The 17,042-nt window shown below is 40.6% G+C and overlaps 3 protein-coding genes and 2 pseudogenes across 17 annotated transcripts in view; 4 read left to right on the top strand and 1 right to left on the bottom strand.

Annotated features, from left to right (window-relative positions):
• The window catches only part of CFAP70 (cilia and flagella associated protein 70), an 83,918-nt gene extending 75,709 nt beyond the window's left edge, over positions 1 to 8,209 (top strand). For 6 of the 7 annotated variants that reach the window (XM_082424419.1, XM_082424414.1, XM_082424416.1 and 3 more), the window contains 2 exons: positions 6,416 to 6,463; positions 7,813 to 8,209. In XM_082424419.1, the coding sequence (XP_082280545.1) occupies positions 6,416 to 6,463; positions 7,813 to 7,893 (129 nt within the window). In that variant the 3' untranslated portion in view covers positions 7,894 to 8,209. Of the gene's footprint in view, positions 1 to 6,415; positions 6,503 to 7,812 lie in introns of all 7 variants that reach the window. The other variant, XM_082424418.1, reaches the window with a different exon arrangement.
• The window catches only part of LOC309642703 (protein FAM136A pseudogene), a 294,376-nt pseudogene extending 285,084 nt beyond the window's left edge, over positions 1 to 9,292 (bottom strand). Inside the window, exons 1-3 of the transcript XR_014268611.1 lie at positions 9,155 to 9,292; positions 6,595 to 6,742; positions 4,003 to 4,033 (exon numbers count right to left, since the gene is read on the bottom strand). The product of XR_014268611.1 is annotated as a protein FAM136A pseudogene (transcript). The remainder of the gene's footprint in view (positions 1 to 4,002; positions 4,034 to 6,594; positions 6,743 to 9,154) is intronic.
• LOC309642690 (ADP-sugar pyrophosphatase pseudogene) lies at positions 521 to 1,334 on the top strand (annotated as a pseudogene). Its single transcript has one exon. The product of its transcript is annotated as an ADP-sugar pyrophosphatase pseudogene (transcript).
• On the top strand, positions 9,284 to 11,187 carry MRPS16 (mitochondrial ribosomal protein S16). Its single transcript, XM_082424624.1, has 4 exons — positions 9,284 to 9,468; positions 9,902 to 10,162; positions 10,646 to 10,826; positions 11,126 to 11,187. Exons 1-3 carry the CDS (start codon positions 9,456 to 9,458, stop codon positions 10,777 to 10,779), a joined length of 408 nt encoding a protein of 135 aa, XP_082280750.1. The 5' UTR covers positions 9,284 to 9,455; the 3' UTR covers positions 10,780 to 10,826; positions 11,126 to 11,187.
• A 135-nt stretch (positions 11,188 to 11,322) lies between these two features.
• The window catches only part of DNAJC9 (DnaJ heat shock protein family (Hsp40) member C9), a 39,289-nt gene continuing 33,569 nt past the window's right edge, over positions 11,323 to 17,042 (top strand). For 6 of the 7 annotated variants that reach the window (XR_014253322.1, XM_082424600.1, XM_082424598.1 and 3 more), the window contains exons 1-4: positions 11,323 to 13,663; positions 13,836 to 13,976; positions 14,623 to 14,877; positions 16,740 to 16,826. Coding sequence is in view for 6 of the 7 variants with exons in the window: in XM_082424600.1 (XP_082280726.1) it covers positions 13,484 to 13,663; positions 13,836 to 13,976; positions 14,623 to 14,877; positions 16,740 to 16,826 (663 nt within the window). In the remaining variant the exon portion in view is untranslated. Of the gene's footprint in view, positions 13,664 to 13,835; positions 13,977 to 14,622; positions 14,878 to 16,515; positions 16,701 to 16,739; positions 16,827 to 17,042 lie in introns of those variants that run through there. The other variant, XM_082424602.1, reaches the window with a different exon arrangement.

Raw genomic sequence — 17,042 nt, forward strand, 5'->3', positions numbered from 1 at the left:
TTATATCAAACATTTTTTCCAGCCACAATGCTATGAAACTAGAAATCAACTATAGAAAGAAAAATGGGAAAAAGAAGAAACATGTGTAGACTAAACAACATGCTACTAAAAAAGCAATGGGTCAGTGATAAAATCAAAGAGGAATTCAGAAAATACCTCGAGATAAATGAAAATGGAAACACAACTTTCCAAAATCTATGGGACGAAGCAAAAGCAGTTCTAAGAGGGAATTTCATAGCAATATAGGCCTTCCTCAAGAAACAAGAAAAGTCTCAAATAAACAACCAAACCTACCACCTAAAAGAATTAGAAAGAGAAGAACAAACAAAGCCCAAAGTCAGTGGAAGGAAGGAATTAATAAAGATTAGAGAGAGCAGTAGCACCACATCTCCTCCAACTATGGTCTCAGACCCATGCTTTCACCTCCCGCCCCCCCCAAGCCCCCCCCACCCAAAGGAGTACCCATCCCTTCGTCCCATGCCTGGGAGTAGTGTGAACTTCTTGCCTGGGGCTATAAAGACTAACTCGTTTGAAAATGGGAAAACAAGAACCAGCAGATTCTTCTCAAAACACCAGTCTATTATTTCAGAAGAGTTAATTTCAGAAGGAAAATGGGTCAAGCTTGATAAAACAACTTACAGGGATCTTACTGGTAAAACAAGAACTTGGGAAACTGTGAAGTGGACAACTAGGAAAGGACAGTCTGCTGATGGTGTGGCCGGTTATCCCAGTGCTTCAAAGAACCCTTCATTATGAATGTATCATTCTGGTAAAGCAGTTCTGACCACCACTGGGAGGCTACTGCTTAGAATTCCCTGTGGGTCTCATTGATGACAACGAAAGCCTAGAAGCAGCTGCTCTTCGGGAGCTAGAGGAAGAAACTGGCTATAAAGGAGATGTTGCTGAATGTTCTCCAGCTGTATGTATGGATCCAGGTTTGTCAAATTGTACCACACACATCATGACAGTAACTATCACTGGAGATGATGCTGAAAACCTAAGGCCTGAGCCAAAGCCAAGAGATGGAGAATTTGTGGAAGTAATTTCCTTCCCAAAGAATGACCTGCTGAAGAGACTTGATGCTCTGGTAGCTGATGAACATCTGACAGTGGACGCTAGGGTCTATTCCTATGCTCTGGCACTGAAACGTACAAAGATGAAGCCATTTGAAGTGCCCTTCCTGAAGTTTTAAGGCCAAAGGACAGTGGCCATGTTTCTGTAAAAAGAACCACCAGACCTCCTTCACTAAGACTTTGTATTCAGCTTAGTTTTAATGTAGATTTGAAATTAGCTTTTTCATAAAATAAAGGCAACACCGAATGCAAAAAAAAAAATCAGAGATGAAATAAATAAAATAGAGATAAAAAATAATAGAAACGATCAATGAAACCTAGAGTTGGTTTTTTGAAAAGATAAAAAAATTGATAAACCTTTAGCCAGGCTCACCAAGAAGAAAAGAGAGAGGACCCAAATAAACAAAATCAGAATGAAAAAGGAGAAATAACAACTGATACCACAGAGATACAAAAAATCATAAGAGAATCCTATGGACAGTTATATGCCAACAAATTGGACAAACTAGAAGAAATGGACAAATTTCTAGAAACGTACAACCTGCCAAGACTGAGTCCAGATGGAATAGACAATTTGAACAGACTGATCACTAGAATTGAAATTGAATTTGTAATTTAAAAAACTCCCAGCAATGAACTGGGAGATTGGGATTGACATATATACACTAATATGTATAAAATAGATAACTAATAAGAACCTGCTGTATAAAAAATAAAATAAAATTCAAAAATTCAAAAAAAAAAAAAAAAAACTCCCAGCAAATCAAAGTCCAGGACCAGACAGCTTCACAAGGGAATTCTACCTAATAAATAAAGAAGAACTAATACCTGTCCTTCTCAAACTATTCCAAAAAATTGAAGAGACCAGAACACTCCCAAATTCATTCTGTGAGTCCACCATTCACCCTGAGACCAAAACCAGACAAAGACATTACAAAAAAAGAAATTACAGGCCAGTATCTTTGATGAATATAGCTGCAAATGTCATCAACAAAATATTAGCAAACCAAATCCACCAATGTATAAAAAGGATCATACACCACCATCAAGGTGGTTTTATTCCAAGGTCACAAGGATGATTCAACTTTTGCAAATCAGTCCACGTAATATACCAAATTAACAAAAGGAAGGTTAAAAATCCCATGATAATCTCAATAGTTGCAGAAAAAGCATTTGACAAAAGTAAACATCCATTCATGATAAAAACTCTCATCAAAGTGGGTATAGAGGGACTATACCTCAACATAATAAAGGCCATTTTTGACAAACCCACAGCCAACATCATACTCATTGGTGAAAAGCTAAAAGCCTTCCTGCTAAATTCAGGAATAAGGCAAGGATTCCCACTCTTGCCACTTTTTTTTTTTTTTTAATTGAAGTATAGTTGATATACAGTGTTGTGTTATTTTCTGGTGTACAGCAAAGTGATTCTTTTTCATAATCTTTTCCATTGTAGTTTATTACAAGATATTGAATCTAGTTCCCTGTGTTATACAGGAGGACCTTGTTGTTTATCGGTTTTATATACAGTAGTTTGTATCTGCTAATCCCTCACCCACACCTTTCCTCTCGGTAACCATAAGTTTGTTTTCTATGTCGGTGAGTCTGTTTTCTGTTTTGCAAATAAGTTCATTTCTACCATTTTTTAGATTCCACATATAAGTGATATCATATGATATTTGTCTTTCTCTGTCTGATTTACTTCACTTAGTATGATAACCTCGGGGTTCATCCATGTTGCTGCAAATGGCATCATTTCATTCTTTTTTATGGCTGAGTAATATTCCATTGGAGATAGATAGATATCACATCTTCTTTATCCATTCATCTGTTGATGGACATTTAGGTTGCTTCTGTGTCTTGGCTACTATAAATAGTACTGCTATGAACATTGGGGTGCATGTATCTTTTCAAATTAGAGTTTTCTCCAAATATATGCCCAGAAGTGGGATTGCTGGGTCATATGGTAACAAGGTATGCTGAAACTACTGATGCATGTTTAAGGAGGAAGAAGATATTTACATAGTCTCAAGTATTTCTCAACAAGATATTTATTAATTACAAGGGGGAACACAGTAATGCCATAGTAGAAAAACCTGGCAGATAACAATCTAAACAAATAATCAAGGTTACCATCACCATTATTGGGATAAACAGCATGTGCCTCCTAATAGAACGCACTGAGGGCAACACAACAGTGTTTTTGAGGTATTCCTGCTAAAAGTTCATAAGCTGATATAATCATAAAGATACATCAAACACTAATTGAGGAATATTTTACAAAATAACTGCCCTGTACTGTTGAGAAATTCCAATATCATGAAACAAAAAGAATCAAGAACTACTCCCAATTAAAAGAAACTGAAGACATGAATACTGAGTAAAAGGCATGATCCTGGATTTTCTTTAGCCATAAAAGGTATTACTGGGGCATTTGGAAAAATCTGAATGAAGTCTACAGATTAGATAATAGTATTATATTTGTACTAATCTCATGATTTTGATAATTGCCCTGTGCTTATGTAAGAGAATGTCCTTGGTTTTAGAAAACACATACTAAAGTCTAAAATTGCATCATGTTTGCAATTTACTCTCAAATGGTTCAGGAAAAGTTAAAATATATACTTACGTATCATGTACATATGTATATATCTGTGCATGTGTATGTGTGTATATACAGAGAGGAGAGAACTATTCTTGTACCTTTAATCTGAAATTATGTCAAAATTTAAAAGATAATTCATTAAGATAACATAAATTAATACCACACTACACACCCATTAGAATGGCTTAAATCGAAAAGACTGGCAATTATTGACAGGGATGTGGAGAAACTGGAATCCTCATACATTGCTGGTGGGATTGCAAATTAGTACACCACTTTGGAAAACAGTTTGGCAGATTCTTAAAAAGTTAAATACATACTTACCATATATCCCAGCAATTCCACTTCTTGGTATCTAGTCAAGAAAAGTGAAAACATATGTCTACACAAAGATTTCTCTATTTCATTACAGCATTTAATAATAGGTAAAGATGGACACATTCCAAATGACCCATCAATGAATGGATAAACAAAATATGGTATATTTATACAGTGGAATACTATTCAGCAATAAAAATGAAATTCTGATTTATGCAACAGTATGGATGAACCTCAAAAACATTATGCTAATTGAGAAGCAAGGCACAAAAGACTATATATTATATGATACCATTTATATGAAATTAGGAAAATTATAGAGATGAAAATAGATCAGTGATTCTAGGGCCAAGGGTCGGAATGGGGATTGACTGCAAACAGGCACGAAGAAACTTTTGGGGAGTAATAGAAACCTTCTAAAACTGGATTGTGGTGATGGTTGCACAGTTGAACCTTAAAATTAGTGAATTTTATGGTACATATATTATACTTCAATAAATCTATTTTTAAAAGATTAAACAGCCCACCAAAATGAGGAATAAATGGACTGATTGTTCAATAAATAGTGGTGGTGGAGTCATTGGCTATCCATATGAAAAAAAAAGTAGTCGTTACTTCACCCCCCACCCCGCCCACACACACACACTATTCCAGCTGGTTTAAAAGGTCTAAATCTTAAAGCTTTAGGCTCTTTAGAAGAAAATATGGAGGATATCTCTTTGCCCTTGGGGTGTGCATGGTTTCCTTATGACTATAAAAGCACAAGGCAGAGATAAAAATATCAATAAATTAACAACTTTTAAATTGGAAATTCATGTACAACAAAAGGCACTAAAATAAAGCTTAAGGACTTTATTATAAATACTTGGAGCATTTATAACTAATAAAGGATTAATATCCAGAATATATAAATATTTCCTGCAATAAGAAAAAAACCCTACACACAATCTGATTGAAAAATGGTCACAGGATAGGAATATATAATTTGCTGAAGTGGAAATTGTAAAAGTCAATAAATATATGAAGAGAAGTTCTGCTTCACTAGTAACCATGAAAATGCAATTTATAATTATGTGACAAATTCACACCCATAAGATTGGGAAAAATTAGCTTGATATTACCAACATTGATAAGGATTGTCCTAATTGCTAGTGGATGTAAAGTGGTACAACTACTTTGAAGTGCAATATGGCATTATTTAGTCACATTCATATCTACAACTTAGCAATTTTATATATAGATACATTCCTAAGGAAAATACCAGAAAACATGTACAAGGATGTTTACTGCAGCATTTTACATAATAACAAAACAAAAAAATATTCTTTTTCAAAATTTTGCCTGTTCTGGATCCTTCCATCCTTTGGGTCTCTGCCTCCCTATGGCAGAAGTGAAACAGAAGTAATAATGATAGGAAAGGAAGATGTACTGGAAAATGCCCCTGGAATTCAGTGAACTTCAGGTAGGAACACTTCAAAGTTTAAATATTTTAGGAAAGTCTTTAGGGTAATGAAGTCTTCTGTGAACTAGTGAAAATTTACCATGGACTAGCACTAATCAGAGAATTGGACTTGATATCCTCTAAATTCCCTTCTAACCTGAACAGTCTGTGGTTCTCATATTTATGTATTTAAATTTTCCAAAGTGACTCTTAATACTGCAGCTAATTTGTTACGCACAAACTTATGAAATATACTAGTGAATTCATATTATTCTCATTTAAGTCCTACATGATTACTTCATACAAGAAAAAACTAGGAGAAGTAGTGTTCTCACCTCATATCCAGATCTGCATGGAAGTAATTCCAGTATCTGCTTTTTCTAATGCATACAGACAGGATAGATTGTAGTAGTTAAAAACCTGGACTCTGGAGCCAAGCTGCATTGTTTTAAAACCTGGCTCTTCCACTTATTAGCTTCATAACCCTGGCAAGTTATTTATCCTCTCTGTGCCCAGGTTTCTCTATCTGTAAACTGGGAACTATAGATAATAGTGGCATGTAAATATCAATAATATATTGATACAATATAAATATAAATAATAGTGGTATATATGAAAGTAAAGCACTTTAAAAATGTAAACAATTAAAACAATGTAAACTACAAAGCAAGCACTACGTAAGTATTAGCTGCTATTAACAGAATAGCTTCAGTCCTGAGAGTAACAAATGACTCATGGTGCTTTCAGGAAAAAAAAAAAAGAGAGGCCAAGTTGTCTTTAAGCTTTTTGAAATGAAGGAGGGATATATATATTATATATATATGAACATCTGCTTTTCCCTACCACCTTTCATTTTCCTGCTTCCCCCTTTGAATTCAGAGGTTCTTAACTAAGAAGGTGTAAATCCTCTGCTTATGTACTTTCCCTTCATAATATTTATGACATGTCCTCATCACCAGGCGGTGCTCTTTTTTTCAGGCTGGACGGCAACTGGAAGCTGAGCAGGCCTACAAGTACACAATGAAGGTATGATGCAGATACCTCTGCTGTTCATACTGTACTGAGGTTGGTAAACTGGGGGGAAGGTGCTGGCTTAATTCAGGACTTGACTTTACAGCATTTCATGATATGAATATTTTTCTAGAGGATTTTCTTACCATCTTTGGCCATTATCATGGGGCTGCTGGGTTTGGAATAAAAACCCGCATATTACCATGCGGGATCTTTTGTTAACCTCCCTGGGCCTCATTTTCCTCACATATAAAATGAAGGTGTTGCTCTAGTCCAGGGGTCAGCAAACTTTTTCTGTAAAGGGCAAAATAGGAAATATTTTAGGCTTTGTGGGCTACATGGTTTCTATTGTAACTACGACTCTGCCCTTGTAGTGCAAAAACAGCTATAGACAATACACCAACAAATGAGCATGGCTGCATTTCAAATAAAATTTTACTTACAAAAACAGGCAGTGGGCTGGATTTGGCTTATGAGCAATTGCTTGCCAACCCCTGGTCTAGTCTATCAGTTATGATTGCAAGTAATTTGACTTGGAAGACAGTGGCTTAAACAAATTAGGAGTTTTATTTTTCTCATCTAATGAAAAGTCCAGAATTGGTACCACAGTGTCATCAGAGACCCAACCTCTATCTTTCTGCTTCACCAATCACAGCATGCAGTTTCCGTCCCTCACAGCTGCAAGACAGCCATTGTAGCTCCAGCTATCATATCCATGTTTCAGGTACAATAAAGAACAAAGCAGGGAAAGGACAAAGGGGCCATGCTAGCTATTTCACCTCCCTTTAAAGAGATATGACTTTACCTTACATTTCATTGGCAACAATTGAAATTACCCCTAGCTGCAAGGGAAGCAAGAAATGTGGCTTTTTAGTTGGTTACATTGCTGCCCTGGAAAGAAATGAAGATTTTGTTAGTAAAAGAAGGGAGATAGTGGGTTTTCAGTAGGCAACTAGATGTGTCTGCTACACATCTAGATTTTAAAATTAAAGTCTAATGTCTTTGATTCCTGTGTCTTTGATTCCTTTCTCTCACTTGCCAAATGGGAACATTATTCATTAGTTAAGATATATTGGGTGATAAGGTAAACTCTTTTAAAAGTAAACTTTAAGTTATTTTACAAAAAAATACACAAATTGTGAGTGTTCATACCACGTGATGAATTTTCATAAAGTGAACACATCCATGTAACCAGCACAATGTTTTGAGGTCTTTTTAATGGAGTTATTGTGAAATAGAGAATACAGGAAGAGTCAATTCCATCCTGAGGAACTATGTTCTTTAGCTGTGGTCCCGCAAATGAGGGGTCTCCACATAGGTATATCAGGTATGACATGTGTCCTTCCCTTCCTCCTCTCATGCAGCTGAAATTGAAAGATGAGAGTCTGCTTGCAGAGATCCACATGGTACAGGAGACAGTTGGCTTTGGAAATCCATCTTTCTGACATCCTTCCACCTGAAGAATTTTCTGTATGGGATACTGAGCTCCTTTCCTTCCCAGAGAAATTAAACCCTGGATATTTCACCATATGAGGGCTTGGGATAAAGAAAAAATGATCTTCAGCACAAACTGAAACCCATTCACTTATTTCCATTGGCTATGTTACTGGATGGCTATGTTACTGGATGTTTTAGTGGTTGACAGTAAACTGGATGGCAATAAAAAAATCTAAATAAGAGATTCAAAATTCATCAGTTAAGGTATACTGAGGTATATATAAGAATATAACTCTGTGTGTGTGTGTGTGTGTGTGTGTGTGTGTGTGTGTGTGTGTGTGTATAAGTAAGGTATAGTAGCTTCATTATTAGGGTTTCCGGTGAAAGCTTATCAGGATCACTCCTAAAGGAGGTCAACTGCTAAGGTCGTTGGCCAGGTTCACTTACTGGAACTTGGAAATTAAAGCATCATTTCTAAGGTGGGCGGAAAGGAAGAATGCTGTGCTGGGTCACTGCATTAGGGCAAAGAGCATATGAGTTGTGGCCAGAGCCTTTGGATCCAACAGTGAACAGAGAAGCTTAACAGACTGGTCTTTGCTGAAGGTATCTTCATGGATCTAAACCACAAGGCCTCCATGAAGAGTCCATTACCCTATAACAGATGCAAAACTCCTCACAACGGAGGCCATTTATTCTAGGGCTAGAGATGACAAAGGAACCATACCTCACCCCTGTCCTCCGGATCAGTGCACAGCAAAACCAGAAATAAAGGCTCCCCTCCTTTATTTTTTAAAGGAGGCAGGTGAAAGAATAGGAGGAAGGTGGGAGAACAGGAGGGAAGGTGAGAGGCTTATTAGTAAACACAGAAGAATAAAATCAACTCTACATTCACTTATAGTCCTTCTACTCTCAGTCCTAACGCTACCTCCTTTATGAAGTCTTTCTAAGGCACACAGGAATTATCAGGTTCACCTCTTCCGCTCACTCCAGGACTGTGTACTGACCACCCCTAGTTACTCTGGTGTAACCTCACCGTCTCCCCTACCAGACTGTCAAGCTTCCTGGGGTCAGGGACAGCGCATCTTTGCGTTCTCGGCACCTCGCCTTGGCCCTAACTGGTCCTCGGAAAAAGTTTGCTGGAAGGATGGATTTGTGGAGCACTTTAGCACTTCTTAGCCGCTCCCACGACTGTCCAATACTCCTCCCTCTGGCAGGAACCCAAAGGCCAGTGAGGGCCGGGAGATCCCACAGCGCTCTGCTCGCACTTACCTCGGCCCCAAACTGTAGCGCCCCTTCTTTGCGGCAGTTGAGGTACTTTAGGTTCCACTGTGTTGCGTTGCGGGAAGTGTAGGGGCGAAAAGCGGAAGAGGCGGGGCGAGTGGGCCGTTCGCTTCCGGCACCGAGGCGCCCGGCCTGGGGTTGCGGAGAGTGGAGGGCGGCCATTCCGGAACGCTGACTTTTCCCGGCCGTCCTCCGCGCCACCGAGGCGGTAGAGCGAATCCACGCGGGAGGCCAGAAGCTCCGAGGCTTCGCAACTGGTGCACAGGCCCCGGCGCCTGCCGGCTGTGCTATGGTCCAGCTCAGTGAGTGATGGGTGCCCTGGGAGACCTTAAGGGCGGTCGCGGGGGTAGGGGGCGTGCGGGACTGGGTGGAGCTGCGCTCTCGTAGACGCGCTAGAGGAAACCCGTACCTGAAACTGCACACGTTTGACCCTCTCCTGAGTGGTTTTCTTGTTTTGTTTTTAAGTTTTCGCGGAAACCCTATGAGATAAACGGCATTCATTTTATAGATGAGGCAGTTGGACTCCGACATGGTGCAGAGCCAGTGTTGAGTGCGTTGGGGGATGGCTGCAGTGCGTAAGAGGAGTTTCACAAAGAAACGGTATCTAAGTCAGATTGACAAGAATTGGTTGGAAGTAGGGACCTTTCAGTGGAGGAAGGGGGCTCATTTTATCTATCTCATTTTGTCGGTTTTGTGCCCTCGATTCTTGTGTCTTAAGCACTTATTTGTCTACAGGTACTCTGCTCTGCAAGGCCTACCATGGAGGCCACTTAACCATCCGCCTTTCCCTGGGTGGCTGTACCAACCGGCCTTTCTACCGCATCGTGGCTGCTCACAACAAGTATCCCAGGGATGGCCGTTTCGTGGAGCAGCTGGGCTCCTATGATCCACTGCCCAACAGTCATGGAGAGAAACTCGTTGCTCTCAACCTGGACCGGATCCGGCATTGGATTGGCTGTGGAGCCCACCTCTCTAAGCCTGTGGAAAAGCTTCTGGGTAACTCAGTTCTAGCCTTAAGTCTTTGAGGGGATTTTAAATTGAAATCAGCTCGAAGATGATGGGAATTAAAGACGATTTTCATTATCTCCAGGCTAATCAGGACTGGAGTGAGAACTGAAATTGATCTGATTGCCATTTTGAATCTGGAGATTCCTTTTGTAGACTCCTTTATGAGACTTTTTGGATGACTGAGATTTTATGCTAAAAAATGGGAATGGTGTGTCTTGAATGGCTATCTGTCAGTTCTTTTTTTTTCCAAGTAAGGAGAATAGTGTTAGGAAGTAGACAACATCCATTGTGACCTTGCAGTAAACGGAAGGAAGTGAGTTGGGGGAAGAGATAAAACATTTTGTTGAGTGAGGAACTTGATTTGAATCTATGTTCTAGATCGGGTCTCTGTTAGACCTCAGTTCAGTGATGCTGAGTTCCCAGGGAAACATTAGCTTATATTATAATGAATGAAAATCCTGTTACTTTTAGGTCTTTCTGGCTTTTTCCCTCTGCATCCGATGATGATCACAAATGCTGAGAGGCTGCGACGGAAACGGGCACGAGAAGTCCTCTTAGCGGCTCAGAAAACAGATACAGAGGCTACAGAAACAAAAGCAAACTGACTTCAGTGATCATAGCAGTGGGAACAAGGCCAAAGTCCTCTTAAAATATTTGTGCAGAGGGGGCTTCCCTGGTGGCGCAGTGGTTGAGAATCTGCCTGCTAATGCAGGGGACACGGGTTCGAGCCCTGGTCTGGGAAGATCCCACATGCTGCAGAGCAACTGGGCCCGTGAGCCACAACTACTGAGCCTGCGCATCTGGAGCCTGTGCTCCGCAACAAGAGAGGCCACGATAGTGAGAGGCCCGCGCACCGCGAAGAAGAGTGGCCCCCGCTTGCCGCAACCAGAGAAAGCCCTCGCACAGAAACGAAGACCCAACACAGCCAAAAAAAAAAAAAAAAAAAAAAAAATTTGTGCAGAGCTCTTAGTTTTATTATATTTAGAGGTCAATAAATGGAATTTTTTAAGTCATCCATGAGACTCTGGCCTGACCTGAACAGGGCCCAGGGAGAGGTTTGTTCCTGACTGACATAAAGCTGGTATAGGTACTAATTAGCTTTTTCAGCCTTCATCTGGGGAAAGACAGTGGCTGTGGGGTGGGTTGGACTCTGGGTCTCTTGGACAGCTTTACTGCCTGCTACCTTCCAGGACTTCCCTGTGTTTCAAAGTCCCCAACCAGCATGTCTGTGTCCTATCCAACTGATTCCTACTTTAATCATTTATGGTCATCCCACCAGCTCAGGAACACAGTTACTTCAGTTACTGTTTTTGTAATTGCAGATTTACATTGTCTTGTCAACACAAAATTTCAGATTTACGAAGGTAGGTTTGTTATGAGCTTTTAGGCTCTAACAACCTACTTTTTAGGAATAACTGGAAGAAAGATAATATTGTAAAGTACTCACATACATTTTTAGGCCTTTTCCGTGCAAGGTTATTTGTGAGAATTATAAGATATCATGAAATTAGGTAGGATTATCTCGTTGATAGGAGCAGAAGCTGAGGTTCAGCAGTAGAAACTTGCCCAAGGCCACGTAGTTTTAATATTGGGCAGAGCTAAGAGTCAGACCCCAATGTTTCTACCTGGAGAGCCCTTTCCAACATGTCGTATTGTCTGTAGTGGGGGGAATGAGCTAAGATGAGGGGCTTTACAAAAATCCATTTAAAAAGTCAGTGACAGAATCAGGTTTAGGTATCATGATTTGGTAATACAGATGACTGGTTGTGTCCCCCAAAACCCAAAATAGGACATAATCTGTTCCACCAGAAGCGCAGCAGGATTAGATGGTTTTAGTGCACATAGGATAATACAGATTTCATAATCTGACATAAAACTAAAATATAGGAGATTTATAGAGGAGATTCTGTAGCCCTATCAATGTACCAAACTATTTTATTCTCTGGGTTTTATATTCTGAGAACAGTTACCAGCCATCTCAAAATCTGAGGTCATCAAGGCTCTCCCAGGGTTGTCACTGGTTGACTTCCACTTACTTTGGGTCGACTTTAAAGGCACAGCAGGCAGAGAGCAACTGACTTTACCTGGGTTTGATCTTGGATCTAGGAAAGAGAAATGTTTTGAAAACCATTTCAAAGTTTAAAAGATAATAATCTACCCTGGAGAGTTTGAGGTTTTTGGAGAAGCTTTAATTGGTAGAGCAGAGGAGAATGTAATTCTGGAAAGTATTGTCCAGTGAGGGGAACTGACGTGAAATGGGTATTTTGAGCTACTGAGTTTCTTCCAACTCACGTATTCACTTTGTGCCCTGGTCTATCTTTTGTCTAAGGTCTATATACACAAACTTCCTATATGAGCTCATCCTCTCCCTGATTTCCAAAGTTTTCTCTAGCCCTAGCCTTGCTCTGGATTTCCAGGCCCAGATTTTTTCACCAAGTCTTGAATGATTGCATCAGCCTGTCTTGCTACCCGCTCAAGTCCAACATGCTCAAACCCAGAACTGCACTTGAGAAAGCTTTTGCTTCCGAAGCTTACGTTTTTATTAAGATGACCATTTGGATCATGTTATCTCCAGCAAAGTGGAAGGTGATTTAGGAGCTGGAAGGTGAATGGAAATGATTCTGTAATAAATGTAAAATCTAGAAGTTCTATCAGACAAAGAATTTTTAAAAGACCGGTATTTTGTCTTTTTGTTTAATGTAGGTTTTTTAAATTGCAGGGCTCAAGGGAAAGTCCCTACCCAGTGGTCCCAACCTGTAGGTTGCAAAATTATTTGGGCCTCAGAGCTCTATGTACTCTTGTCAGATTATTTTTGGAAAAGAACAAATCTGTTTAATCTTCAGGTTAAATTTAAACCATGTGAAATTGCCAAATGCCGATGTTACGCTGTTTTTCACTGAAAACAAAAAGAAAACAGTGCATAGTTTCAGCCTAATATGAACGTTCCTTATATTGTTGCATAAACTGAGCTAGGACGTCGGGGAAAAAGTAGGTGCGAGATTTCCAGAGCATCGGGCGGAGGGCCGCGGAGGAGAGGGCGTGGTGGAAGGAGGTCCCGGCGCTGGAGGAGACCAGGGACGCCGCCTCCACTCTCCGCCTCAATTCTGGCCGACGCAAGCTTGGCCACACCCCATTTTGCAACCGCCGTAAAGTGTGGTGTCGTGGCCCCGCCCCTTCCGGCGCCTCTTGTGACGCCGGCGCCCTGGGCTTTTTGCGCGGGAAAAGGGAGCCGCCCAGGTCTCTGCTGAGCGTCGCTGGAGTCAGGCTGATTTCGCTGAGGTCACCGCCCGCTCCGCACCGCTGAGGGCCATGGGGCTTCTGGAGCTGTGCGAGGAAGTGTTCGGCACCGCCGACCTTTACCAAGTGTTGGGCGTGCGGCGCGAGGCCTCAGACGGCGAGGTCCGACGCGGCTATCACAAGGTGTCCCTGCAGGTGCACCCGGACCGGGTGGGCGAGGGCGACAAGGAGGACGCCACCCGCCGCTTCCAGGTGCGCTAGACCCCGGTCCGCCGGCTGCCTGGGCTTCTCTCCGTCTTCTGGCCGCCCGACCCCGCCCAGGTGGAGTGAGCCGAACCCGGCCTGGCGTTTTCTAATCTTTATTTCTCGCGGCGCGGTTTCAGTGAGAGGCGCAGGGTTGATTTTTGGATGCTCTTTCCCGCAGATCCTTGGGAAGGTCTATTCCGTTCTGAGTGACAAAGATCAGAGAGCAGTGTACGATGAGCAGGGAACAGTGGACGAGGATTCTGACGTGCTCAGCCAAGATCGGGACTGGGAGGCCTATTGGAGGTTACTGTTTAAAAAGGTAAAGAACTCTGGAGATTTCCTTGTGACTGTTTCCATCATTCATTCAACAAACGTTTATTGAATGCTCCTAAGGCCTTGCATTTTGTGTTGTGTAAGAATGAGGAATTTTTATTTGGCCTCGAAATATTAATAAATAAACACACACATACACACCGGCGTTCCTCAGGAGATACCTATCTACTTACTGATCTTTGAGGAAGGGAAGACTTATCTCACCGTTGGGTTGAACCGTGTGTGTGTATCCATAACACATGCACCTACACACACACACTCTTACAGAAACGGGTCTTTAATTTTCCGTTGATGTAGAGTGATTGTAGTGAAACGGGGGCATTTGATTTTTTACAAGATGTGCTTTATTTTACATATCCCGATGTAGTCCTGAAACTTTTCCTAGCTTGGAAACTTCACTTAAATTTTCCTGGTCTGTAGCTTAGTAGTTGTAAAGGTTGGACTAGGGAGAACTCTGGAAAATCTTTGGCATAGAAACTTTGGTTCCTTGCAACAATTTCAACTCAGGCAACTGAGTTGAGGAGAAACATTTGGGGAGAAACATTTCAACACCTAAATATACTTTTTACTAGTATTTCTTTTATTTAAAATAAAATTCTCAAAGTTAAAGCATATGTCTCTCATTTGTTCAGATATCTCTAGAAGACATTCAAGCTTTTGAGAAGACATACAAAGGTTCTGAAGAAGAGCTGGCTGATATTAAACAGGCCTATCTGGACTTCAAGGGTGACATGGATCAGATCATGGAGTCTGTGCTGTGTGTGCAGTACACAGAGGAACCCAGGATAAGGAACATTATTCAACAAGCCATTGATGCCAGAGAGGTCCCGTCCTATAATGCCTTTGTCAAAGAAGCAAAGCAAAAGATGAATGCAAGGAAAAGGAGGGTAAGATTTTGAATGCTATTTATATCTTGACTGCTTCCAAAAAGAATTTGAGGATATTTACAATAATGAAAATATATACAAGACAGCTGAAATAAAGATTAGGTTTAACTTGTTTTGTAGTTTTCATCTAATAAAATGAGCAGATCAGCTCATTAAGAGAACCTGTTTTTTCTACTGTGTTGTGCTCAAGAGGATTTTACTGCATGGATTATTTAGATAATCAATATCATTTTAAAGTACCACTGAAATATTCTTCATATGGGCCAATTGTTGTAACCTTACTGAGGCATTCCTGAGGAGATAAAGTAATGGAGTCCAGATACACAGGCTAGACAGTGATTCTTACTTGGTTAAGGCGTGGGGGAGAGGGTGACAGAGGCTGTCTCTTTAAAACTGTGTCTTGTTAATTCAGATTCCTTTGTTCTTGCCAGATTGATTCTTGAGTTGGACCCAGAATATACATTTTTTTAAACAAACTATTTAGTTTATTTTGATAACAGTGTCTTTCCAAACACACTTTGAGGTACACTTTTGTGGAGTATCAAGGACTGTGGCTTGTGTGTCCTTTATACCCATATTAAACTGTGGAGTTGGTGAGGGTAAGGATGATGGCAGGGGAAAGGAGCTTAAGGATATCTGGGGTTCAGGGAGGGAGTGGATTCAAGGTAACAAACATCTGTGCCTCTGGTCTTTTGGTATTAAAGGCACCATTGCCTCAACCTGACTTTCATAATGGGAGCTCCACGGAGAGCAAACAGTGTAAGACTGTAGCTCTTTGGTGCGTACTTTATTTTGTATGGCTGAAATGGGGGTGGAGGAAGGTCTGCAGCTTTTAGGTAAAGAGACACAGGAGAAACCTGACACCTGTGCTGAGTTGAGAGAAGTGGAATGTGTATCAAGATCATCATTTTGGCTCATAGGCTACATCTGTCTAGATTCAAGCTGACAGTTTATCTTAAGTTGGTAATCATTTTTTAGGTGAAACTGAGCACAGCTGTATTCAGGAATAGGCTATTAGCTTGAGAAACTTCCCTAGAGTTTGGAGGAGCGGGGCGGGAGGCTGGAATACTTTTGAGTGAGACTCCCACAGACTTGGAGAGGGGAATACAGTATTAAAAGAAATAAATTGAATACAGGGACTGAAAGTAGACAATGGAAACTGTGTCTCTTTATTGGAATAACAGGGTCCTAATGTATCATAACTCCCAGTATTAATAGTATTCATTGCTACTTAGAAAATTCACTGGGGGCTGGGGCCTCTTATAGTCTTAGTTGTTGCCCTGAAGGAAAGAATTATTAACCTTTCCCAAGGTATTCTTGTGGTATTTTGGAATCAGTGCCCTCGTAAAATTTGGCAAGAGGACGTGGCTTTGAAATCCGGTAAAGAAAGGTTAAAACTGAATTTGTTAGAGTTTATTCTAACTACTCAGGGGAAATTTTAAACCGGGGTTGCTGTCAAGGCTGCCACGAGTCACATGTAGTAAATTGGGTTTCCAGAGGAGGAATCTGAGGCACCTGTATCCTGGCAACATTTTGAGGGCATCCTTGGCTAAGTGACCTTTCTTAGCTCTTCTAGCATTTTGGTTTCCTTCCTGTCACCATGTGGTTTATGAAACCAAATTACCTGCTTACCCCTAGCAAATACAAATGGGGAACAGTCTGAAATGCTTATTGGAATCAGAGGATCTACTGCTTGATGTCAGCAATGCTGCCTTTTAGTGAGTGTCATATTTATGCAATTTTATCCTTTTAATTTATATAATTTTCAAATTGAAGGAGTCTTAAATTTGCTTTGGGGAAAGAGGGTGTATTTTTAGTATTTGTTAGATTGCCATAGCGTCTCACATGAGTTTCTGTTTTAGGCTCAGGAAGAGGCTAAAGAAGCAGAAATGAGCAGGAAGGAGTTGGGGCTTGATGAAGGAGTGGATAACTTGAAAGCACTCATTCAGGTAAACCTGGCAGGTTGTCTGTGAAGGTTGCCACCACTTCTTTCATGTTCTGATTCCTACTGCTAATATTTTCTTTGGAGTGTATGTACAGTATTGTGGGCATTTTGTTTTCTTCTTTTAAGACATTCAGGTACCATACAGTCATCCTTTTAAATTGTACAATTCAATGGTTTTTAGTATGTTTATTAGGTTTTACAATCATCAGCACTGTCTAAT

This window comes from Balaenoptera physalus (genome assembly GCF_965194825.1).
Source record: "Balaenoptera physalus genome assembly, chromosome: 14".
NCBI classification, from domain to species: Eukaryota; Metazoa; Chordata; class Mammalia; order Artiodactyla; family Balaenopteridae; genus Balaenoptera; species Balaenoptera physalus.